The 24,343-nt window shown below is 48.7% G+C and overlaps 1 protein-coding gene across 2 annotated transcripts; it reads right to left on the bottom strand.

Moving 5' to 3' along the window:
* Positions 1-1,491: 1,491 nt before the first annotated feature.
* ELF5 (E74 like ETS transcription factor 5) lies at positions 1,492-23,451 on the bottom strand (the record flags this gene model as incomplete). 2 transcript variants are annotated; one of them, XM_079928166.1, is made up of 6 exons in its annotated part: positions 1,492-1,714; positions 2,119-2,314; positions 4,190-4,258; positions 9,458-9,508; positions 12,982-13,215; positions 23,316-23,451. In XM_079928166.1, 6 exons carry the CDS (start codon positions 23,434-23,436, stop codon positions 1,618-1,620), a joined length of 768 nt encoding a protein of 255 aa, XP_079784292.1. In that variant the 3' UTR covers positions 1,492-1,617. The 2 variants fall into 2 exon arrangements, with proteins under 2 accessions (XP_079784292.1, XP_079784293.1); XM_079928167.1 differs by lacking the exon at positions 12,982-13,215 and having other exon boundaries at positions 23,316-23,436.
* Between the last annotated feature and the right edge of the window lie 892 nt (positions 23,452-24,343).

The raw sequence follows: 24,343 nt of genomic DNA, 5'->3' as shown, positions 1-24,343 counted from the left end.
TGGTAATCTGGATTTGTCTGTAAATCTCCTGATTTTTAAATAAGGCAACTAATTCAAAATAAGAAACAAAACAAAACCTCAAAACACAAGCAAAAAAACAAAAACATAGCTGTAGGACCCACTGGACCATGGCTTCCATCTTGTGAGGGGACCTCTGGCTTAGGATAGAAAGGTGGTGTGGAGGATCACTTCATATATTCCTTGCATCTTTTGGGGCTCTCTGGGACTCTCCATCTCCTAAATGCTAGGAAGTGGAAGGGTCATCAAAGGTTTTATAGGTTGTCAATGTTTGTTGAGTTGGCCTTGCTAAATTGGACAATATGGAGACAGTGTAACATGTTAAATATTTTATTCACATTGTTTACAAACTGTATCCACCTGGAAAACACATGAATCTAAAAAATAGACTATTTTACAGTCATTCACATTTTTTAAAAACAAGTTACTTTTGACGTGAAACTCTAAGATGGAGGCCCTCAGCCTGTATTGTCGTTCAGTGCCTCGTTACATGAGGCTTCCTGCTCTGGGGAAGGAGTTCTAGGGGCAGTCCACCCAGCTGGAGGTCACTAATGGCTCACCTACCAGTGACTGATGAGAAAATGTCAGTGCATACTTTAACTTGTGAACATTCACTGGTGTATATCCAACGTCGCTAATTTTGTCAAGGCAATATGCATTTTAGAGCTTGCGTACTCATCGGGTGGGAAGACAAAACGAGAGGCTCATAATTTAATTGGCCATTACAGAGCCATCAAGACATTCCCAGTTCTATAAAGGTGTAACGTCTTGCCCACAGACAGAATCAATGAATTACGATTTTATTGTGTTGAGAACTTGAATCATAAAACAGAGGTGATTTGGAAATTGATGTAAGCGTCTGTCGACTCTTTGCACATCTGATGCCTCCCACCTAGGAGAAGAGGGGGAATACACTCAGCAAGAATTAAGAATGTGCCTAATTTTGTGTTACTCCGGAAGGATGGCCATGGGAGTTTTGCTGAGTGGCTAAAAAGATGTTCTGGTTAAGAAACTCGCTATTAGCCTGTGCTAAGTCCAATTATGTACCAGCTCGACGGCTTAGCTCCTTTACTAATTAAGAAACTTTTCTATGGAATTTGACTTTAACAATTTAAAATCTACAGTATGTTTGTCTTACCCACATCTCACCCCGTCCTACTATATTAACTACAAACTAATCACTTCTTTTTTGCTTTGTGAGCTGCCACAGTTAACTATGTGAAAACGTTTGAGCCTTTGGAATGGGAGCACCGGATGAGCCTCTAATGGCAGAATTGGATCCTTTTTCTCTGAGCAGCAGCAATGGCACAGGGCATTGTGGTTCTGCAACTCTTCATTAGGGAAGTGATGTTTGATCCGGGTACCACAAAAGATCATCCCCTCCTCCCCTTGGGTAAAAAAAAAAAAAAAGGAATTTCTTAAGGGTTGCTGTCATCACCCCCAAGTAGACAACAACTCTGAATCCAAATGTAAGCTGAGATGTGGAGAAATTTTATCAGCACGTTTGCAGGCTTTTAAAAGAGTGAACTTTCAAGGTCTATTGCAATCTATTGTTTTAAAAGACAGAAATCCATAAAATGAGCTTGATGATGGAGGAGATCATAGCTTGTCTTCCTGCCACCCGTGTGCATTTTTTCCAAATTTGTATACTAATCTTCGGTCGACCCGTTCCAGAATTCCTGTTTTATAGTAGTACCTGTGAAAGACAGCAGAAGAGGGACGTGAGGAGGGTTCATACCCTGGGAAAACAACAGCGCATAAACACGTTCCTCTTTCCTCTCAGGTGACAGGCTGGTCTTTGGTTACCCTGGTATTTTCACACCCTCTTATCAACTTACACTTAAACCTTTCCCAGTCATCTTGAAGAGCGAACCTCACCACATCTGGTTCAAAACGTGTGTGTGTGTGTGTGTGTGTGTGTGTGTGTCTGATAGCCTGGCTTCAGAGTGATCTCCGGGGAACACTGCCAAGAATGGAAAGGACAGCGTGTCAGTTTACAAACCCTAATCCCACCTGTACCTAAGAGCCGAAGTGTTGTCACATGACACTTTTTATATAACTCTGCCTGAAGGCTCACGGCATTTCATGCTGTTTACTTACCTCAGAGCTCTGCTCAACTTTTCATACGTCATTCTGTCATTTCTCTTCCTTTGTCCCCACATCTTTGCCAGGGCTTCTGATTTAACCACTCGAAAAATACCTTGTTCCCTATCTTCCCATTCCAGAATGCCACAGTTTTCCTCAGGAGATAGAAGCAGGTCTCTCACAAATTCCCATAGGTGAGAGCTCTGGAGGCCTTTAGGGAAGGAAAAAAAGTTAGCTAAAAACTAAAACAGAAAAATTGAAGAGTTGTACAACTTCTCATGAACCCATGAGAAATGCTCCTTCATGGTTATTTCCCAAAGTGATGACCGAGCGTTCTACTTGGAACCATACCTAGCTGTGAAATGTCTTCTTCTACTGGGAACCATACCTAGCTGTGAAATGTCCTCTTCTACTAAAGTAATTACAACACACACACAGAGACATCCTATTTACATCCACCAGCAACACTGGCTCACGAACTTTCCCTGCTCGATGGAACTACCAACTAATTCTACGGAATTAATGAAATGACAGTCGAATGACGTTTCCATTCTTCTTTCTGAAAAGCAGTGTGGTTGTACTGAGATCCCATAGCTACAACTGTCTGGCTGGACTAATCCTGCCATTATGTTTTGCATGAAAAACTGGTATTTCTCTTGTTCCATTGTATCATAGTTAAGACTTGCTCTGGAGCCTGGCTGGCTGGGTTTGGGTCCTGAATTCACCTCTTCTAGCTCTGTAACCAAATCTCTCTAGTTATCTTCTCTCTAAAATGGGTTAGTAGTGATAAATGGAATATTTATAAATGGAATGGAATATTTACAAATGGAATATTTCCTGCCATATCAATACACAAAGGATGGCACAGTCATCAATGATTGCAACCCTCCAACGTGAGCCGGTGAGCCCTGAGGCGACTCAGGGCTGAAAAGGATCCCTGCCATCTAGCAGCCATCAGACTGCAGCCACTCCGTAAGGCGAGCCCTGAGGAAACTCAGGATGTGAAAATACAGGATACTGGCCCCAGATAGCTGAGGTGCATATCAAAGGAATGATTACACTGAGCCCAGACTCTTGCATCTTCCCATACCTAGAAAAGCGCTGAATTCTTTAAGTTGAGACATTTGGTTGTCTTTAATTAACAATAATCTTTATGACAGACTCTAGGTCCATTCACCTCACTACAAATAACTCAATTTCGTTTCTCTTTATGGCTGAGTAATATTCCATTGTATATTTGTGCCACATCTTCTTTATCCACTCATCTGTCGATGGACACTTAGGTTGCTTCCATGTCCTGGCTATTGTAAATAGAGCTGCAATGAACATTGTGGTACATGACTCTTTTTGAATTATGGTTTTCTCAGGGGATATGCCCAGTAATAAAGCAGAAACTAGCACACCATTGTAAAACAATTATACTCCAATGAAGATGTTAGAAAAACAAAAAAGAAAAATCAATAATCTTCTGACGTTGCTGCAAAACTCCTGTATCTCCTGGCTCCTCCCCTCGCCTCCTTGGGGCAGTTTCTCAGAGTTACCTGAACCACTGTCTCCTGGGCTGCAGTCCTCATTTTGCCCCCCAAAAACTTAACTCGCAACTCCCATGTTGTGCATTTTTTTAAGTCAACATAAGAGTACCTACCTCATAGCACAGGTTAGAGGATTATGATTTAATACATGTTAAATGGCTAGAACCAAGCCCAGCAGGCTCGACCCTGTCCTGGGTAGATCTTAGTTCTGGGAAAGCTAACAGAATTGCCAGCTCATGGGGTTTCTTTAGTATCATCTCTGAGTACTTCAGTGAGAGGGATTCACAGTAGACCAGGAGAAACAAACCCTTATTCAGAAATTTAACGTGGTTAGAACATTACTTTAATTCTCCTGATACCATTTCCAAGTCAAAAGAAAGAAATTGGATTTTGATAACACTTATAACGGTAATCATCAATTTCTCTGCTATGTTCTTTGGGAAATAACGGGACTCACTCAAACACGGAGTCTCAAAGCTTATTAAAGTAGATTACTTTGTCTCATGAATGGTTTTAAGAAATTACCAATGACAGATGGCATCTCTTACACTTACTTGTTCGACTATGACTGTGACAGTCTTGACTTTTGATGCCACTTGTTTTCAAGCAACTGGAAACAGCGTCTGCAACAGAGTGATTTACAGCTGTAGGAAGGAAGCTGGAGGCCGCGTTCCGACCTCAAATCACACCAAATGGGCAACTATTAATTGAACACCTTTGTGGTAGGAGACAGCGTGCTGGGCTCTTTGGGAATAATTAGTAGGTTTAAGGAGCGTTTGTATTCAACACTGGGGCCCTACTGTGTGCCAAGTTCCGGGCTCTGAGCTGGAGATAGAAAGTGAACAACACAGACTTGGTCCCTGCTCACCTGGAGGTTAAGGACTATTGGGCAAGGAAAACACAAGTGAAACACAAATCGCCATTGAGTTAAGTGTTATGAAGGAAGGAGGCCTTAGATAGAGAACGAGGCGGAGGAAAGCACCTGCTGTGGATGGGGTGGCCAGGGCGAGTCTCCTGGACGGGAGACACTCACGCTGATGTCAGGAGGTGGGAGGGTGTCCCAGAGGGAAAGAGCAGCATGTGCAAAGCCAAGGGTGGCGACCAGGCAGGCCCGTGGGGTGCCCAGGCGTGGCGGTAGGGGCACCGGGCTGCCAGCAGGTACATGGGCACATGGTAAGGATGTGGGATTTTTTCTTTTTTTTTTTTTTGGTGGTACGCAGGCCTCTCACTGCCGTGGCCTCTCCCGTTGCGGAGCACAGGCTCCGGACGCGCAGGCTCAGCGGCCATGGCCACGGGCCCAGCTGCTCCGCGGCAAGTGGGATCTTCCCGGACTGGGACACGAACCCGTGTCCCCTGCATCGGCAGGCAGACTCTCAACCGCTGCGCCACCAGGGAAGCCCAGGACGTGGGATTTTATTCAAAGAGTAAAGCGAAGACTTAGGACTTTAACAAGGTCTACTTCTTAAGAAGATCCCTCTGGCTAGTGTGTGGAGAACAGACTAGAAGGGACACAGGTAAAAGCAAAGAGAGTAGAGCTTATGAAGAGCAGAAAGCAAGGTGTGACCTCAAGGCCGAGTTAAACTAGAAATCACACTGTAAGTCTGAGACACTCACATTGCTGCAAAGTGTATATGATTAAAAAGTAAAAGGTGGTACCAGATCACCCCTCCCTGCCCCCACATCACTTGCTCAGCCCGCTCCAGCCACACTGGCCTCCCGGCTCCTTCTGAAACTCACGGGCACATCCTGCCTTGGGGCACTTGCTCCCTTTGCCCTCAGTGCTCTTTCCTTGGATGTCCAGGGGCTCACGCCCTCATCTCCATCTTCGCTCAAAGTCACCTTCTCAGCGAGGCCTTCTCTGACTGCCTGAGCTGGAATTGCACACGCTCACCCTACTCAACACTCCATGTGCTAGTTTTATTTTTTGCTGTCATATTCATCACCATGGAACATATTATATATTTATTTATTTTGCTCACTGGCTGACTTTTCCCACTAGAGGGCAGGGATTTGTGTTCCCACCTGTATCCTCCAGCACCTAGCACAGTGCTGGGCATATAGTAGGTGCTCAGTAAGTATTGTGGAGCGGCCACCATGCTGCACTCTACTCACCTTCCCTGCTGTAGGGACATGATGCTATAAATACTGAATGACAGAATAAGTATGCTGTCCATGGAGGGAATGGTGTCCTGTGTACCACACCACTGCCCAGGAGGGGCCTGTCTCAGTGCCAGTGGGTCTTGTCACTCCCTGGTGTGACATCCTGCAGTGGTACCCTGTGGTCTCCCGCGCAGAGGCTGCCACGTTAGTCAGGCCCTTCACACATGGACCTCCACCCAGTTCTCCAGGCTTATCCCTTGCTGCTCCCCAACATCGTCCCTCCTTTGGGTCAGATGGTCCCAATGGGGCTTGACTTTCTCCTGCTTCCTTTGCACATGCTTCCCGCTCCCCACTTCCACCCAGCTGAACCCACTCTCATAAAACCTCATCAGGAAGTCTTCTCGGAACTCACCCTCTGGGTTAGAGCCCTCTCTGTCCCATAGCACCTGCGTGTTCCTCAGTGTTCCAGCATTGGTCCCTTTCTACCTCTACCGTAGAGGTACATCTCGTCCGTTGTTCATGTGTAGTAACAGCTGATATTAAAGGAGCGCTTACTAAGTGCCAAGTGCTTGAAAGGGCTTCACATACAGTATCTCATTTAATACCTGCCACGACCCTGTGTGGTATAATCGCTATTTCCATTTATTGAGGAGCAACTGAGGCCCACAGAGTTTATGAATTTCATCCAGAGAGGTGGAACCAGGACTTGAACCCAGAGCAGCTTCGTTTTAAAGCAGATGTTCACAATTTCTGCTTCAGCATGTCTTTCATGGCAGGTGTTCAATAGATACTTAAAGAATAATTATTAAAGTGTGTTGAGTGTTTGCTACTGCCAGGTGCACACCCAATCTCGCCCACCCTTATGATGCACGTTTCTTACTCTCCTACTTTACGTATAAGAAAACAGAGGTGTCGAGTGGCTGGCGTCTCCCTGGAGGTCCTTCACTCACGGGCTCACGAGTGCTGAGACACAGTGTACTCTCTGCAGCAGGCACGGGACAGACATCACGAAACAGGTCCCAGGCTCTCCTCTCAGGGGTCTTGCACCCAAGTGGGAAGGAATGTCCAGTGAACAAACACGGCCTATTTCAGTTGGTGATAAATGCCATGGAGAGGAATGCAGCGGGGTGGGAGAATAGAGGTCATGGTGAAGGGGCTGAGTGATCTTGCAATTGTAATAAGAGTGAACAGACAAAGCTCTCGGACAAGAAGATGCCTGAGCGGAATGGAGCGAGCCCTGGCGATGTCTGGGGAGCACGATCCAGGTCATGTGCCTGCCCGACGTCGGAGCTGAGATCGCATGTGAACAGTCCGGCATCAGGGCCCCCAGCCCTAATAACTGCCGCGCATCATTCTCTGGAACAAACAATGACACGAATGCGTGACTTCGACTCTCGGGGTCCCTTCGGCCTCTCTTCCACCCTTTCCTACATTACAGCCTGGAATTGTACTGATGTGGGAAAACGGGCCCATGCATACGGGCCAAGCCACAGTGAATGCTCAGGTGAGATCAGCTGACAGTGGGGTTGCCGCCAGGTAGAGAGAGGTGAATGCAGGTGAGCAGGTGAGCAGGGCTGATGGTCGGTTGATCAAGACCGAGAAAGGGTTCTGCCCTCCTATCTGATCCAATGTCACGCTCTGCGGCATCACCTGCAGAGAAGACCTGGCCACTGTTTTAATTTAATCTTTTAAGAAGAGAGACAACAAATGCAGTCATCAAGACAAACACAGGCGAATTATTAACTGGTGACTAGACAACAAGCTTTCTCTGAAATGCCAAAGTGGCAAGACGTGGAAGAGTCACCCTTTTAATTTCGATGCTTTCTCCGCGTGCTTTGGATGGAAGAGATTTGGCTTGATGAGATGAACACAGGATGGGTCAGCACGAGGCAGGGCTGTGGGGATGGTGGGAGTTTCCTCTTGTGGGTCTTGCCAGAGATAAATAACCCTGTTTTATCTGTTCCTACTCCTCAGTGGTGGCTTTGAGGGTAGTCACGGCTCGGCTTGGCTGGAGGCCTTGCTTGGCGGGTGGGGGGGTTAGGGTGTTAGTGGGGGCACAGGGGCTGAAGCCATCAGTGCGTGGCCACGTTGAGGCAGCTTCCCAGATCCAAACGTCCCCAAGGTCAGTCTGAGGTGGTGGCGGCAGCAGTACCCTGAGCCCCGCCCCAAACTTCTCTCTGGAGTTCCACGGTGCTCTGGGGGGCAGCTCCCTGTCTCACAACGATCTTCATCTTCAATGTGCCCCTGCAGCTGGGCTGTGCCTGCCACAGGGCGAGTGGGGACATGGCCCGGGCTCTCCGCTGTCTGTGGGATTTGGAGAGGTTTGGATGCCTTGAAACTGGAGACTGTTAAAATGTGGCCAAAGGATATGTTCTCAGTCGTTGGTTGAAATCCTGGTCCGCTGTCCTCCAGAAGCTGGGTGGAGGCTGGCGTGGCAGTTTCTCAATCGAGCTCATCACACGCACGTCCCCATGATGCTAGCAGTCCAGCCATAGAGCCTGCACCCCGTGCCAGGAGCCAGGCCCGTAGGCTTTGTCCTCTGGTGCTTCTGCGGTGGAGGTGGGGAGGGTGTGGAGAGGAGAGATCAAGTGCAGAGGGGCTGGGGTACTTCACTTGGGCCAGTTCTGATGGTTTCCTAGCTTGTCGGGCCTGGGCCCCTTCAGCAGGTACTAAGTTGAAAATCTCCTGTTCTCTGAACCATTGTGGAGCTGGGCCCAGACCCAGAGGAGTCCTGAGTCTTAGGTCTCAACTGAGTGGACAGCAGAGTGAACAGCAGGGTCTGGGAGCGTGCGTGCATGTGTGCGTGCACCTGTGGGCATGTGGTGAAGGACACAGCATATAAGAGCATAGACTTTGAGAAGATGAGTTGGAATCTCTGCTCGGCATGGACTTATAACTTGTAACTTGTGAGTTACAGCACCTCCAGTTTCCTCAGATACAAATGGGGATAAAATTACGATCTAGCAAAGTTATCATGAGGATTAAATAAGTTAATGTAGGTAGAATACTTGGCCTGGCACCGCGCTGGGCACATAGTAAGGGCTTCACAAACACTAACAGTAGCTATTAACCTTATAGTGATTTAAGATGAATGGGAACACTGCTTGAAGCCCCAGGAGGCTACTTTGTCCTAGTTGGCCAGGCCCGGGAGCCAGGACCTTGGCGTGGGTCTCAGTAACTAAGAGCAATCATCACCATCATCATCTTTAAAAAATGAAAGCTCCAAAGTTCCCTTTCTTAAACCTTCTCCATCTGCAGAAGTGAAACCGTGAGTGTTAATTTTCAGAATCAACAAGGCCGTCTGAGATCCTCCATTACCTTATAATTATAAACGTGACCTGCTTAGTGAGCTCAGATTCTTTGTAGACATTATCAACCCCAAGGCCTCTAATGGTTAGTAATTATGATTATTATTGCTAAAGGGTACCAGTATTTGGAGCACGCTGCTGGCACAGGCCAGGCGCTTTGTATGTACTGTTACCTGAACTCCTCACAACCCAGCGGGTGTCTCACCACTTTACAGACAAGGAAACTGAGTCTGGGGGAGGTTAAGGAAGCCACAGACTTGCTCTGTCCACCGTGTTTCTCCTGCCATCTTCTCCTAGCCTTTACTGTTTCAGGTCATCAGACGTTGAGTGTGGTCCCACAAGAGCATCATTCAAGCCCATGTGCCCAACAATAGCCTCAACACAGCCTCGGGCAGCTTGACCTCAGTTACTTACAGTCTTTGATGGTGGCCTTGGTCTCTTCAGGGTCATTAAGAAAGGAGTAACCTGGGAAAGAAAAAGAAATCCACAAACCATGGCATACAATCCTGCTTTCCCCAGCCAGGCCACGAGGGGAGGTACTGGGGAGAAGGGGAGCCACTGTGCCCTTTGCAGGGTACTTTTATTTCAGAAGGAAACTTGGAGACCACCTGGCCTTTATAGGACCACCCTGAAGCCACCCCTGAGAGATGTAATCTCCTTATTTTATTTTATTTTTTTGGCTGCCCTGCGAGGCTTGTGGGATCTTAGTTCCCTGATCAGGGACCGAACCAGGCCCCGGCAGTGAAAGCACCGGGTCCTAACTACTGTACCACCGAGGAATTCCTCAATCTCCTTGTTTTTAAAAGCCACCTGGAGAGAGCCCTGGGCCGCGCAGCCCAGCAGCTTCTAGGCTTTTCTGAGTGGGCACTGGGAGTGAGTTCTGGCTTGGGATCAGGAGGCCTGGGTCCTGAGCTGGGCCGAATCACTGACCCCCGTGTAGACTTGCCCAGTCACCCTGTCTCCGGGCTCGTGTTCCTTACTGGCAACATGTGACAGAAACACCCTTGCCCTCCCTGTTGGCTCTCGGAGTCTATGATCTGGGATGTGATCTCTAATCCTTGGGGATTTGAACGCCTGTTACATGCGGATCAAAGAGAAAAATGGACACGGGAGGCTGCAGGAAATGCAGAACCCGACATGAGGATTTAAAGGAGTCTGGGGACGGTCGGGGCCTTGGTGGTCTCTGAAGAGTGGGGCGAATCAAGAGTTTCAGATCACATTTTCACATAGCAGCACAGGCCAAAGGACACCTGCTTTCTAACTTGGTGTCCAATGTGAGGACTAGTTTCCATTTACTGAGAAGACAGGAACAGAGCAGAGTTGGGACTTGATTCCTAGGGCCGTCGGTTCTAGGAAGGATTGGCTCTGGTCAGCCACGCACTCGCTTCCCTTCTCCCGAGAACAGGAGCGGGTGACGGGGGATCTTCCTCTCCTGTGCTGGGAGAGTCTGCCCTCTGCCCTGCACCTCTCCGGCCGACTTCGCCTTCCAGCGACCAGGGTCTTCATGCTTCAGGGCCCTTCAATCCTACTGCAACACCTGCTGAGCCAGACAGCACGCTGGGCCTAGAGCCCCCTTTAACTCCTCTTCCTGCTAAAACTTGTTCTGTGTCATTTTCTTCCAGAGCCCTCATCTATGGGGTAATATAAGGCCTAAACTGGGTAATAACTAGTTAACATACAATTTATTGTCCAAACAGGGACACTTTTGAGAATGAAAGACAGGATAATGGTTGAAGACACCGTGTCCTGGGCAAATTGGGACACTGGAAACTTTGGTCACAATACATGTATTTCAATCACTGTATACATTCTGGCCTGAGGAACATTAAAGGAGGAATTTGAGGACAGAGCAAGTTGATGGAGTAGATCATCTTACTGATCAACAGGATAACTGCCCTGGCCCATAGAGTCCCTGAAAGTCCACCATTGGCGGTAGCTTTGTGACTCCAGGGATTCCTTAGAATAAGAAGAGGCAACTTGTGGCCTGCTTAAAAAAACAGTTGGATTTTAGCTCATTTGTTCTGCACAGACTTTGAGGTAATGGGACCAGGGATAGGTATTTTTTGATGTTAACAGTTGCCAGGAATGGAAGTGCCCGAGGTGGGAGATCCCAGCACAGGGACTGCTGGGCCTGAAGACCAAACGTGATTGACTTGACGTTCTGCCGAGGCTGGCGGTACCAGGCTGAATCTTTTCTCAGGATGGAATACTCATCTCTGTGGCCCTGGGGTTCTCGTGCAAGGCTGTCCCCTTGGGATGGTTCTGAATGGAGCCCCCAGCTCCTCCCTGAGCCTCTGTGATTTGCTCAGACTTGCCTCCTTTCAGGGAAGGCCTGCTGAGTGGAGGCCACTGCTCCTGGCAGGTCTCTGTCACTGGCGATAATCAAGCAGAGACTGGATAACAGTGGACAGCAGGTCTGTTTGTCCCTTCCTCACCCCAGGGCGCTATGGCTCCCAGGGCAGAAACCAAGCAGTGCCTGAGAGCCCCCATCCTTAGTTTTCCTGCTTTCAGGCACCCATGATGGGGGAGATCAAGGGGAGGGCAAAGAATCATAGAGCTGGAAGGTACTCTGTGGGTTTCCGCCCAAATAGGAATCCCTGCCACGGCACCGCCGGGGGCTATTAGATTGCTTGCTTATCTCCAGTGACGGGGAGCTTCCTACCTTAGGTATCTTTTGAAGCCGCCTTTTAATTAATTAATTAATTAAAGATTTTTTTTGATGGGGACCATTTTTTAAAAGCTTTTATTGAATTTGTTACAATAGTGCCTCTTTTATGTTTCAGTTTTTTGGCTGCGAGGCACGTGGGATCCTAGCTCCCCGACCAGGGATCGAACCCATACCCCCTGCATTGGAAGGCGAAGTTTTAACCACTGGACCACTAGGCAAGTCCCCTGAAGCTGCCTTTTTAAAAGAAGGTGCTAACTTTTAGAAAGGTCTTTCTTAAAATTGAGCTGAGATGTGTTTCTTTATGTTTTAAAATTTCTGCCTCTTGGTTATATTCATGATGACAAAAACAGTTGCCATTCATTGTATTTGCGTCCGTATTTGCTGTGCTAGATGATGTTTCACTGAATCCTGTCAAGAAGCCCGGGGAGGTGTGTACCATAACCCCACCAGACAGGCGAGACAGTGGAGATTCAGAGAGGTTAAGCCATTTGCCAGAGGTCCTGCGGCTCCGAAGTGTGAGAGCCAGGGTTGGAGCAAAGGTCTTTCTGATCTCACAGTCCTTGCTTTGTACTGACTTTCCATGAAGCAGCCCTGCTGACCTTGGAGAAGTCACTTAACCATTCAGGACCTCAGCTCCTTTCTCTGTGATATGGGGATACAGAATTGTATGTTCTCAAAAAATGCTTCCGGGTTTAGAAAACCTGTCCAGCCACATTCTACTCTTGCAGGGCATGTTGCTGTTAAATAATGCTACTGGGGCCACCTTGCGGCCATTCGATCCCTGACCACTAGGAGTGTGATAAAAGGAAATGGCAATTAGTCGGACTCCTCTGGAAACAGGGAAGGGAAAGGGTCTAGTTAATTTTCTTCTCCTTCTGCTTAATAAAATGTCAAGCAGAAGCCTCCTCTTTTTGTCCACCTTTATGGTTAACAATCTTTACGAACATAATAGTTTGTTGTATCAGCCTGGTTCCTGGGCGGTCCTTGAACGTGTTTTAGTTTTCTTTTTCTTTCTTTCTTCTTCTTTTTTTAAGAAACTGTACTCAGCTTGCTTCCTTGTAACTCACCCCGTTTTACCTCCAATCTCTGATTCTAGCATGCTAGAGCTTCTGGGTACAGAAAGGTCTGGTTAGCAGGGGATTTGGTTTCACAGAGAGTTGCAGCTAATAAAATTTCGCCATGTGAGTCCTATGGTAGGGAAGGACCTCCGAGGTCATTTGGTCCCAACACCGGGTCCCTGTCCTCAAAGCCCAGCCCTCTTGGCACTGACCTTGCGAGCGCATGCTCTGGAGGATGAAGTACAGGTACTCCCCGCAGACACCAGCTGCCTCGATGAACTCCTCCTGTGTCATACTGCACAGCTGCAGGCCGCTGACGTTGAAGTGGCAGAAGGAGATGTAGTTGGCATCCAGCTTATACTGCTCGCAGCAGAACTGGAGCCATTCCCAGACGTGGCGCTTCGTCCAGTACTCAGGGTGGACAGACGGCCAGTAGGAGTCACAGGCTGCACCAGGAAGAGACAAGTGAGGGATGACAGCCAGGAGAGGATTAGAAGTCCCTCAAAGGAGGCTCTAGTTTTACTAACATCCTTATCCTCTGTCCAATGAGTTGAAGGGGCCTCCAGCCCTGGGTTGTTCTGCTGGGGTCCTGGTCACCTTCTGTCCTGAAGCGAAAACCAGAGGGGACTGGATCCTACGAGTGGCCTTACTGGCAGAAGAGGGAATGACGGGGCGAGAGACCTGGTCCTGGCTAGGGAGCTCCTTGAAAGGGGGAAACTAGGGGAGAAGGAAAGAAAAAGTCCCTTCAGGTATTTGGTTTCAGACAACAGGACATCAAGAGCATAGCCTTTAGAGCCTGACAGGTCTGGGTTCAAATCCTGGTTCTGCTGCTTTCAACTTAGACAAGATCCATAGACATTTAAGCCTCAGTTTCCTCATCTGTAAAATGGGGATAATATGCTCCACTCACAGGGCTGTTCTGGAGTTTGTGGTTAACACCTATAAACTATATGGTACATAGAAAGTTATCAATCAATTCAATACTTATTATTGGATTGGTCAAAAAGTTCATTCGGGTTTTTCCACATCATCTTACAGAAAAACCTCAACGAAATTTTTGGTCAACCAAAACAAGTGCCTGTGGTGTGTGCCAGGCACCATCCAAGGCTGATCTGATTCCCTCTGCTGTTATGAAAAGCTGACCAGCACTGGCTATAGATTTGTGTGCTGCCCCTGGCCATCTTGTGCTGAGGGCCTTGGGCTGCTGAAATGTTGCCCAAGCATCTGGCAGACCTTGGATGACCAGAGCACGCTCCTCCAGGGGAAGGGGGAGGCGGGAGCGTTGGTTGTATTGTTGTTCTTGTGTTTTTGGTGCTGTTTTGAGGAATTTCTATCCAGAGGGCAGATTCCCTTCACTCCTTCAGTGAAGGCCCCAGACAGAGGTGTGTGCCATCCTGTCTGGGAGGCTGAGGGGAGGCTGTGCCTAACGCAGGGCAGAGATGAGTGCTCAACAGACTGTCCCAATGCCAGGAGAAACCAAAAGGGGGGCAGATCTGCTATGGAAGATGTGAGGTACCAGGTCCTTGGTCAGGTACTTTGACATAAACAATTCTTGCCATTGCCATTGTACTCATTCATTCATTCAAAAAGCTTCAGTTTCCTCATCAGTAAAATGGGGACAATGATAGCACCTACATCATAGGGTTGGTCTGTGGATTAAATGAGTTAATACATGTAAAAGTATTTAGGGTACTTAGGACAGAGTCTAGAAGATTACCACTGAATACCTTCTATTTGTGAAGCAACAAATTTTCATCTGAGAATTCATGATGAATGGGAGGTTTGGTCCCTGTCCCCCAGGAGGTCACAGATGAGGAGACTGAAGGTCATGGAGGTCTTGCCCAAGATCCCACAGCCAGTGTGGGGTAGAGGTGGGATGTGAACCCCAGTCTGAACTTGAAAGCCATTACTCTTTCCGTTCCATCATGCTGGTCCTCAGAGGTCAGCACAGAGAAGAGATCAGACAGTGGAGGCAGACACAGAGCCAGAGAGAAGGAGAAGGGCTGAGGAGAAAGGCAGGGAGCAGAGGCAGGCAGGGGTGACTGGCTCAGGCTGTGTGGACGACAGAAAGTGTGTCTCACGAGCTACACCCCACGGCGCACGGCAGCGAGGCTGTTATGATTCCCCCTTTAAATGCTGCATTGGCTGCCCCTGTCCCCAAAGGAACTGTGGCGCTTCTAGTCCCAGGCGGGAGATGGCTTCTCTGCCCCTAAGCACCCCCTGTGTATTGGCCAGGCTGCTATATGCCCTGATCTACACCAGCTCTACTTTCGATCTCCCCCTAAAACGTAGAGGCCTTCCAGAAATCCCTTTTCCCACCGTGAAGTGGATTGAGGTCAAACTTGAACACTAGGTTTGCTGCAGACTGAGTCCTTGGACCCTTTAATCAATAGAAATTGATAAGAGGCCAGATGAGGAATTCAGGCAAGGCGTTCTTGGGACTCGTGCTGCAGCACAAGGGAGTGAGAACAAGAAACAGACGTCCTTGCTTGATGCCCGAGGAGGGTCAACCTGGTCCCTTAAACGGGGGGAGGGTGGGGCGAATTGGTGGGTCAGGCGGGAGGGGCGGCTTGGTGGCCTGCCCACCCCCTTGGTGGAGCTGAGCGCAGGCATCCTGCACAGGACCCTGCTTTTGCTTTGGCGCCTCAGAAGTGGCAGTTGGCTTTTGGCCTTTTTGTATCTTATTGTTCATCATTTGCCCCAACTGCACGTACCTGCAGTTATTTTGAGTCCCTCATAACGTCTTTCGTTGGTATTTTGTTGTTGGAGGACTCGTTTGTCCAGGTGCCAGCACTGCCGCAAAGGGTTCCAGGTCCCAGATCTCAGGTTTGTTTAAATTTAGGGTTTTAATCAGAATTCTATATGTGTGTGAGTCAAAGAGTTGATATCCGGCCAGGATGGCGGAGGTTGATGTTGTGGCCTCTACCTGCTGTTTGAGGAGGGGCCCCCATCAGCCGCTGGGGGTGCCAGGGTCTCCTGGGAACACCTGGCGGCCCTTCCCCCTTCTGGCCTGTGCTCTCACGTGCCGAGTTCTGGCTGGAGTAAACCCGGGGCCTCCACTTCCCTGGTATTCCCACGAGAGATGTTTATGAGCCTTGAAATTCTTCCTCCCTGGGTCCTGAGCTGAGCCCCGCCGGAGATGCCTATCGGGGTGCTGCCCTTTCAGGGCACACTTCATTTCTTTCCATGGAGAGCGTGCGCCAAGTCTCCGAGCCCCTCCCCTCTCTCTTCCACCCCCAAGTCATTTTCTTTGGCCCTGGGAGATGGCCACGGCCATGTTGTTTCTGGAGGCCAGCGGGCGCGTAAGGGATTCGGAGACGTGTCACTGACCCTGGGAAGGTGTCGCTGGCGCAGCCTCCGTCCCCTCGACTCGCTCTCCTCGGCAGCTTCCCCGCAGAGCAGGCTTCGTGTGCGGCTCGGGCCCGCCCCACGGGGAGGCCAGAGCCAGGGCCCAGCACGGCAGGCTCTCCTCGCCAGCGGAGTCCTTCCCGAGCGCGAGCAAAGTAGCTGTTCTCGGCCAGGTGGAGGGCGAAGCGCCAGCACAGAGGGAAGCCTCTTGGCTGTGGTGTGGTTCCACGGTCCTGATCCCACAGGGGTGAGGAAGGCCTCCCCCCCCCACACCGCGCCTGCCCTCCCGCAGCATTGCCCCCAGCTCAAGGGCTTTGCACAGGCGCCTCTGGTCACCTAGGGTGCGGTCCCCACCTGTCCTCTAAGTAATTGCTGCTCGTCCTCAAGACCCAGCTCACTGCCCCTGTCAGGAAGGCTTGCTGTCCCACAGGGGCGTGGCCAGCTCTGCCTCTTCACCCTGAGTCAGCAGGGCGGAGCCCGCCTAGCCCCCTGTGGGTGTTCCGGAGGTGAAATGACCAGCCAGGGGACTGCCACTTATTATCTTCACCTCACAGGGAGGAAACCGAAGTTCTGAGAGGTTACGTGACTCAGGCCACGCGGCTGGTCGGTAAGGGGGTTAGGCCTCCACCAACTCTTCCACCTTTGGACGTGGGAAGTTTGCGTCACCTTTGCCTCACTCTTCTTGGTTGGCAAGGACCAGACTGGACACACATCTGGAAGACTGACTCAACACTTCCGATGAAGATGTATATATATATAAATATATTAAAATATATGCACATAGTTTATATAGATATTTATATAGTATGTGTATGTATTGTTATACATTTTACAATTACGTGTATTTATTTATATATATTACATATACATATATTATGTACGTATATAATCTAGGTTTGAAAAATCAGAAGAAGGATAGAGAGACTGATGATGACAGTGTTTGAATGACATGGAGACCCTTTCACTACTCGGAAGAGATGAACTCAGGGAAAATACAAGACAGGGTGATACACCCAGAGACTATGTTATCTCTAACAGGTTGTATTGTCTGGAAATGCAAAGTGTTTGCCTCAATGTGCCTACTATTCACAAAATAATTTAGACTTTTTGGAGAAGCTGAGCTATGAGGCCCTTCTGCCTATGTTTACCAGTTGGGTACGGATGATGTCCTGTACCTGGTAGACTTAATCCAAAGGTCCGCAGGCCACGATTAAACAGCAGCCTTGGCCAGCTCCTTTGAAGTCGTAAGTAGGTCAGGACACTTGTTTAAGGGCTAGCTGCATTGGGAAGAAGAATTAAGGGGCTAAAGGGAGTTTTCAGCGATTCTGGGGGGAAATGCTCACAACTGATGCTATAACCTGGGATGCAGTGAAATTTGGAGGAAGGCCTTGAGTTTTGGAGCCGCTGGCACACTCAGATTCCCACAGGGTCAGCAGGGTATGTCCATGCCCGAAGTGGCCCCCGATGGGGACAGTGGGAATGGGCAAGTTCATGCCGAGTGGACAGTGGTGGCCCAGCTCCAATTGGCTCTTGCCGGGCAGGAAGGTGGGCTCTGTGTTGCCAAGCCCAGATTGTTATGTGAAATCTCATGATTTTTAAGTGCTGACTTATTTAATTTTTAAAAACCGCTCCGAGGGTCAGTCAAAACTCTTCCAAGGCTGGCTCACTCCTGGCAGTGACTTTGTGAGGAAGAACTTCACAAGCTTCTGGACGGTTGTCTCCTTCAGAACTATTGTTTACAGCGGGCATGCTAAGGCTTTTAAACATTTTTAGTCGAATAGTATTTTCTTCAAATTGAAATTTCTCTGGAAAAAAAGCAGTGCTGCTTTGCTGGGAGTTAGGGGAACGTACTATATGGCTTCCCCTCCTTAGCCCCAGAAGGCTCCTTGAACATCACTGTTCTAGAACTTGAAACCAGGGCTCTTGAAATTTGGATTCCCCCTAAAGCTGAAAGGGTGTGTGATCTCACACTTAGTGGTCCTGCCTCCTAGGGACCCTAAGAGGGTCTCCAAGGGCATCTGTATGCTCTCCAAGGGCATCTGTTTCTTGTTCTCACTCCCTCAGCAAAATGGGAATACTAGGACGTACCCCATAATGCTGTTAAAAAGATTAAGTGAATCAATACATGGAAAGTGCTTGGAAAAGGACAGGCAGGTAGTAAGTGCCCATTAAATACCACCCATTTATACTTGTTAATGTCAGGGCTACTCATACCACTACGTTAATTGCGTTTCCTCAACTTGTTAGCTGTGCAATCCTAACAAAGTTTCCTAACCTCTCTGGACCTCAGCCTCCTTCATCTATAAAACAGGAGTAATAGTACTGCCTACCTCTTAGGGAGTTTGCTACGAAATGGAAGAGAAATGATGCATGTAAAGAACTTAGCCCAGTTATCTGAACGACAGGAAGCTTTCCATGTGTCACTTGTAATTAGTTATTTGGGGATGACATTTGTTCTCAGGGAAATGAGGCCATCTCCACCGGGGCCTCATTCTAGCTGAGGGACAAGCAGAACAAAGCAACCCAAAACTCAGTGAGAGCGAGGCACAGTTTGGGTCCGAGGAGGCCTGAGTTAGATGGACTGGACCACGATTAGCTTGATTTATTAACATTGGGAATTGGGAAAGTCTTTTGCCTGGAGCAGCGCTGAAGAGACCAGTGAGTGGACTGGATAGTGCCGGGCACCATCGATTGTGGCTTTGTCACTGAAAGGAAGGACTTTATGAGGAGAGATCTGAAATGATATATTGCTTCTAGGTTTCCCTCCTGAGCTGGTCTAGCCCCATCCAATAGTCCTTCTTGGCTTTTATTCCAAGCCCGTGGAATGATTTAGACCATGAGATGGAAAAAAAAAAAAAAATGCCTGGAGCAGTGTAAGAAACTGGGTGGAGAAGAGATGAGACGGGCTGGCTGGGTATTAGCAAAGAGCCGAGGCCATGGGAGTGTGGTTAGAAAGGGGCAGAGAGCACCAAGCCCTGAGCCGTCCTGGGGCCACAGCTGCCCAAAGGCTTGGATGTGTGTGGGAGAGGCCGGAGGTGGCTGATGGTGAGGTCTCTCCTTGGGGGTGTCCTGGGGTGTGACTACCGCCACGGGGCTCACCTTAGGCTTTCCAATGATTTTGTATTTCATTATCTGGTTTCGATTTAGAAGTTCCTAGACTCTCTCTCATATCTGATCTCAAACTTCTATACCCTGAACCGGAGTCTTGCCTAAGAAAAGCCCCTGTGAGACCCAGATGCCTCTCTTCCTGATCCTCTGGTTGTTAATATCCAAGATCAGGGTTTTGCACCTTGTTTTCTTTTTTAAGAAACAGTTCTGTCTTCAAATAAAATCTCCCATTGCTAACATATTTGTTGAGCACTTAGTATGTGCCAGTTACCATGCTACACTCCTTGAGTTTTCTCATGTCATCCTCAACATGATGCTATGAGGTCCTAGATCACATAGCTTGTTTTACAAAGTAAATGATGAAAGTAAGGCAAAGAATGGTGACATCCCTTCCTGAGGTCACACAACGAGGAAGTGGCTGAGCGAGGAGGTCATGTAGGCAGATTCCAGTTCCTGCAGCCAAGCCTTAGTAACCACTATGCTGTACTATCTTCTGAATCAAAGTGAGGGAGGGAGGTGGAGAGGGGGACCTCAAGCTTGTCCTTCTCAGCTGTCACTGCAGGTCCCCGAGGGACCTCCTGGGAACCCCTAGAGCTGCCTCAACCTAGAAACCTCTGCCGCAAATTATAAGGAAGATCCGAAAGCCAAGGCCTACTGAGTGTTGGCCTGGCCACCTTGGCAATCAGGGGAGGGGTGTGTGGGTGTGTGAAGGTCAGGATGGAGTTCCAGAAAGTAGGGGTGAGATCAGGATATTCCATGGCTTGTCAGATGCTTGGCTACTGGAACTTGATTGGAGAAATAATCTCTTCAAAATACCACATGCTTGTGAAATTTATGCACTTCCCCACTACGTCCCTCTTTGATAAAATTTTCCAGTATCTGTAATTCTTTACTTTAAAAGCTGAAGGGAAGGCCAGGGTTAGCTCATGATATTCTAGAACATTCTGCAGGCTGTGACCGCTCACTCGCCAGCCTGCCGTGTAGCAGGCTGTGCTGCTTCTAAGACAGGCCAGATGCTGCGCACTTAACACACGTCGGACACAGATTCAGCTGCCTTCTGCTAAAGCCAGTTAAGAGGCAGTAGCAGCTGGTTATCCCAGCTAGGTTGCGTATTCCTCCCTGCACTCTCACGGACATCATTTATCCAGCGGGCACATCATTTCTTTCTCCCTTTCTCTCCCTTTGGTCTCAAAGTGTCTAAGCTGCCAACATTCTGAATTGGAAAGGCTGAGTTGGAGACCCGGGCTGCTTTTGTTCAATATGAAAAGTGAAGTGAGCAGAGAGAAAGCTGTTTATCCACCAGCTGAGAGTCGTGAGGTGTCCTGGCTACAGTGACCGCTTGCCAAGTGCCAGGTGCTTTGCTAAACACGTTATATGAGGAATCTCAGTCAATCCTCCCAACGCTGGGAGGTGGATGCCGTTTCAGCTGAGGAGAGCATATCTCAGAGATGTTCGGGAAAACCTGCCCAAGGTCATGGGGCTGGTGGATGCCAGCACCAGCCCTTGACCTCAGACCCAAACAGGAAGCTGCCATTGGGACAACCCTGAATTCAAGCTGAAATTTCCTGGGAGGTGGGCAAGGACCTTAGGACAGATGGCAGAGCAGTGTCTGGAGGAGAACCTGGCTGTCCCCTGATGCATCCCTCTCAGAGAAGGTTTTGGCAGACACTCAGACCCGTGTGTCACCTCTTGGAGTGACAAAAAGACAGAAGGCACTGCAGGGCATTCCTCCCACCAGTGGGACTCAGGGAGCCCGGGTCCTCATTTGAGACTAAATTTTCACACCTGACCTTGACCTTTATGAGCTCAGAGACACTCGGCTCCTTCTGAAGTCCAGAGGGCCAGAGGGCCGGCCCAAAGCCTGGCTCCTCCCTCGGGGAATGTCAGGAAGCTGGGCCACTCGCGGAGGATGTTCTGTCTTCACATCTTGGTGGGAATTTCTAGTCTCCCAGTGGGTGGTGGGGGATGAAGTCTACCTCTGTGATGTTGCCTGATGCAGGAAGAGACGCTTCTGGAAGGGATCCTAGCAAGGACCTGGTCCAGTCCCTCCTTACACTGATGGAAATGCAGAGGTCTCAGACGGGAGAAAGCTGGGTCCGTGCTTTTAAAATGCACAGTTCAGTGGCATTAAGTATATTCACATTGTTGTGCAAACATCACCAATATCCATCTCCAGAACTTTTTCTTCAACCCAAACTGAAACTCATCCTTCATTTTTACACACTTGTGTGTGCTTGCTGTGTGCCTGCCATGTCCCAGACACTTCACACCTATTAACTCATTTCACCCTCACAAGTCTGCGAGATAGGCATTACTGCTATGTCCACTTTAGAGATGAGAAAACTGAGGCATGCGAGGGTAAGGTGTTGCAGTTATTAAATCGCAGAGCCGCTCTTCACATTTAGGGCATGCGGCGCCAAAGTCCGAGCTCTTGACAACTACAGAAGCTCCTGGAACACTGCACGAGGTAGGTGGCTGAGGCCACCCCCGCCCATCTTGCTCTGATGCCCCCTGGTAGAAGAGGCAGGAAGAGGAGGCTCCCAGGATGGCAGCTCTGTGTTATGCGTGAATGGAGAGAAGGGACAGGAGCTGGGCTCCACCATCGTGGGACACATAGGGAAGGGACAGGGACTCGAAAGCCTTCATTTTCCTCCTTCAAATTTAGCCTCTTGACCAAATAATGAGTGTAGGGGAGATCGAGTAGATTCCTCATTGTCTTTCTTGGAAACAAGGTGCTCCTTAGGCCTGAAGGAGAATTACAATGTGCGGCTGGATGACTCAGGTCCATGTGCAATTATCTGGACCCTGGTGAGAGTGAGCGATGTCATTCGTACAAGTGTGTCGTGTGTGAGGTTGGGGGATGGTGTGGGATTCGATTTGTAAGTATGTGTCTCAGGTCTGTCTGTGCGACACTGGTCTCTGGCCTGGAGGCAGGGGCTCCTTGAGATGGACACTTCACAGTGTCCTCAGAGGCCTGGCCTCTTCCGGAGGCTGCTGGCCTCCTGACCCTGAGTGTGGGCGCTGCTGGGCCGGAGCACACAGGGTCAAGGCTGGGTGGGGCCTGAGGGCTCCACCAGTGCTTGCATCACCCTCCGCGGGGCGTGCACCTGCCGTGCTAGCAGTCAGCCAGGTTGCTGTGATGTGTAGTCACCCAAGCACCTGGGGACAGAGGCCCACAGAGGGTTTCTGGGGCAAAGCTCAGCTGGCCTCCCTTTGGCATGGGGCTTGCACAAGGCCCCGTGCTTCCTTCTTAGGAGGAGAAAACTGGGCTGGGAGAGGAGGAAGTGTGGGGAGGGCAGCCTGGGGGACAGCAAGGGCACTCCTGTTTACTGAGCACTTGCTTGGTGTCAGGCTATGTATTCCACAGTTTGGCTCCCTTAATCCTCACAGTAATTCTCATCATCCCTGCTTTAGGGATAAGGAAATAGAAGCTCAGAGACTATCTACAATATTAATACCAATAATCACAGCATTACGTCATTTATAAGATGACCATGTAAGAGAGTTAAGAGTGCAGACGCTCAAGTCAACTTGCATGAAACTTAACTAACTGTGAGACCTTGGGCAGGTCATGTAACTTCTCTGTCTCAGTTTCTTCATTTATAAAATGGGAATAATAATAGTAATTTCTCCTAGGGCTTCAGTAAGGAAGAGACAGGTGTTTGGTATAGAGTCTGGGGCATAGCTAGTAGTTAGCAAATGTTGGCTAAAGCCACAATGATCAAACAATCACAGTGTACTAGGCTTCGGGCTAAGGGTTTCTTTCTATTATGTTGTTTAAATATAATAACTCCAAGAGATTGGTGTTATCATCTCCCTTTTACCCATTAGCAAAATAAGGCTCAGAGAGGTTAGTGGAGTTCCCCAAGCCCACAGAGCTGGGAAAAGGTTGGGGCGAGGATTCCAGTGCTTTTCTCTCTGCAGAAGCAGCCCTTCCTCCCGCCTGGGTCTCCTGTGACCCTCTGCCCTTAACACTGGTGAGAGCTGGCGTTTTCAGGCCCCCAGCATGGCATTGTCACCCGCCTGAGGCCAGCACCACCTCCTGCCCCAGTCTTTCCCAGCTCAGATGAGCTTCTCCAGACGTACACACCTGTCTGATGCTCAAAGGCAGGATAATACTCTTCATTGCTGAACAGGTCAGTCCACGACATCAGGGGGTCGCAGAAGGACGCGTTGGGCAGGAAGGTGCTGTGTGTCACTGAGTCCAACATCACCCTGTAATGGCAGGAGAGGCTGTGAGGAGGCGGATGAAGGAAGAAAGCCACACTGTAGGAGCCCCCAGCAGGGCGACACTTGGTTTTTAGTAATGACGGCAAACGCTTACAAACATACAGTCTCCCAGGAGCCAGGCACCCCTCTAAGTGCTTTCCATGGTGACATTTTTTAATCCTTGCCACCTCCTGTGAGGTTTGCGTGTATATCCCCATTTTATAGATGAGAAAACTGAGGCAGAGGGGTTGAGACAATTGTCCAGGTAACATGGCCAGTAAGTGGCAAAGATGGGATTTGAGGATGAAGGCTTTTATTATATAATAATGTTCTTTCTTTACTTTTCCTATTCTCTCACACCTGAGCCCTGAACTGGATTATAATGTCTAAAAATATACTTCTGGGACTTCCCTGGCAGTCCAGTGGTTAAGACTCCACGCTTCCACTGCAGAGGGCGGGGGTTTGATCCCTGGTTGGGGAACTAAGATCCGCATGCCGCATGGTGCGTGGCCAAAAAAATATATGTATACTTCTGAAAACAGGGCGAGAATTATTATAAATGAACATGCCCACAAACACTAATCCACAATTCTGAAATCCAAAAGCTCTGAAACTGAAAGTATATTTGTGTGTGTGTGTGTGTGTGTGTGTGTGTGTGTGTGTATGTGTGGTTCCGACTTATTTCCCAGCAAAAACAGTCCTGAATTGATGTTATAAAATTTTAATATATAATTATAATATATATTATATCTCTACTTCTATATATGTATATAAACTAAATGCTATACATCTATTAAACATATACAACTATAGATATGCTCTGTAGTCTTATACCTATAGCTATAGTTTTATTCCACTTGATGAATATTCACATGATACACTACAGAAATATTAACGCATTTAAGCAGT

The sequence above is a fragment of the Stenella coeruleoalba genome, assembly GCF_951394435.1.
Source record: "Stenella coeruleoalba genome assembly, chromosome: 8".
Taxonomy (NCBI): Eukaryota; Metazoa; Chordata; class Mammalia; order Artiodactyla; family Delphinidae; genus Stenella; species Stenella coeruleoalba.
Note: the sequence above shows the minus strand (reverse complement) of the source record. Positions and strands in the feature narration are given on the sequence as shown.